The sequence below is a fragment of the Haematobia irritans genome, chromosome 1, assembly GCF_050003625.1.
Source record: "Haematobia irritans isolate KBUSLIRL chromosome 1, ASM5000362v1, whole genome shotgun sequence".
Lineage (NCBI taxonomy): Eukaryota > Metazoa > Arthropoda > Insecta > Diptera > Muscidae > Haematobia > Haematobia irritans.
This window is the reverse complement of record NC_134397.1, coordinates 45,118,872-45,120,146: the sequence shown is the minus strand read 5'-3', so window position 1 is coordinate 45,120,146 and position 1,275 is coordinate 45,118,872. Positions and strand designations below refer to the sequence as shown.

The following is a 1,275-nucleotide window of genomic DNA, read 5'->3' as shown; positions in this document are numbered from 1 at the left end:
AATTGAATTAAAATAGATTAAATTGTATTCTCATATTTTCTGTATTTGAATTTCTTTATCTCTGGTTAAATTCCCAATATACGTTAAGATGTAATAGATTAAAGGAAAATAATGTAATAGGCTAAACAAGGATTCAAACAGTTTATAGTGGAGGCGATAGATCGGGACCTTTACCTGTATATAAAGGTGTGCCACAGGGGTCCATTATAGGTCCGTTATTATTCTCACTATATGCCAACGATCTCCCCCTACAATTAGAGCATTGCTAGACTGTCATGTATGCTGATGACGTCCAGGTTTACCTGAGCGGCAATGCTGGCAGTATCAGGGACACTGTAGAGAGGCTTAACAATGATCTTAACCGTGTATTTAATTGGCCGAAGGCTAACGGAATATTGCTGAACCCTACGAAATCGAAATGCCTTATAATACACAGGAACAAGCATTTCCACCCACATGCGCCGGATATTATTATAAATGATCAGAAGGTAGATGTTGTCACCAGAGCGAAGAATTTAGGAGTAATTTTCAATAGTTCACTTAGTTGGAAAAATTATGTCAATTCTGCTGCGGGCCAGACTTATGCTAGGTTAAGAGCGCTGTGGTTTTGCCATTCCTATACGCCACTAAACATACGAATTCTCTTGGCGAAAACTTTACTGGTACCAGGACTGATTTATGGCTGTGAACTTTTTGCTACTTGTGACTCGGGGAGTCTACGGAGGTTAAATGTTGCCTTCAATAGCACCATCCGTTATGTTTATGGACTGAATAGGCGACAACGGGTCATACATCTAGCGAATTCTCTCTATGGATTTAGTTTTCAGACTCTCCTCAATTCAAAGGCTTTGATAATTCAATAGTTTGACCGGAGTCAGACCTTGTTAGGGTAGGTCGGATTTCCGATATAGTGTCTGCAGAAGGACATCTATAAACCGCTATAGGACTTAACCAAAAATAAAAAGTCTCTTACTGTTGATGATATTCTCCACAGCCTTAAGCTGCTCCTTAAATTAAACCGCACACTTTATTCAATCAACGAAACAATCAACTATGTCATTTATCCATCATTCAGGTGAAAACCATATTATTTGGCCTACCACATGGTGCGTGCTAGTAATTGCTACCTCTGCTGTAAGTTTAAACAAATGCCCCCAAATAAATGTTCACTTAAATTCTGGGCAATTGGTGGACCCCTTAACAAGCCACGGAAATGCTCCACATAATTAAGGCGTTAATCAATTACTAATGAGCCGCAAATCACAAAGCACCATC

General features: G+C 39.2%; 1 protein-coding gene across 1 annotated transcript; it reads left to right on the top strand.

The window, feature by feature from the left end:
• Positions 1-275: 275 nt before the first annotated feature.
• LOC142224753 (uncharacterized) lies at positions 276-863 on the top strand. Its single transcript, XM_075294540.1, has one exon. The coding sequence runs from the start codon at positions 276-278 to the stop codon at positions 861-863; it is 588 nt and encodes a 195-aa protein (XP_075150655.1).
• Positions 864-1,275: the final 412 nt, after the last annotated feature.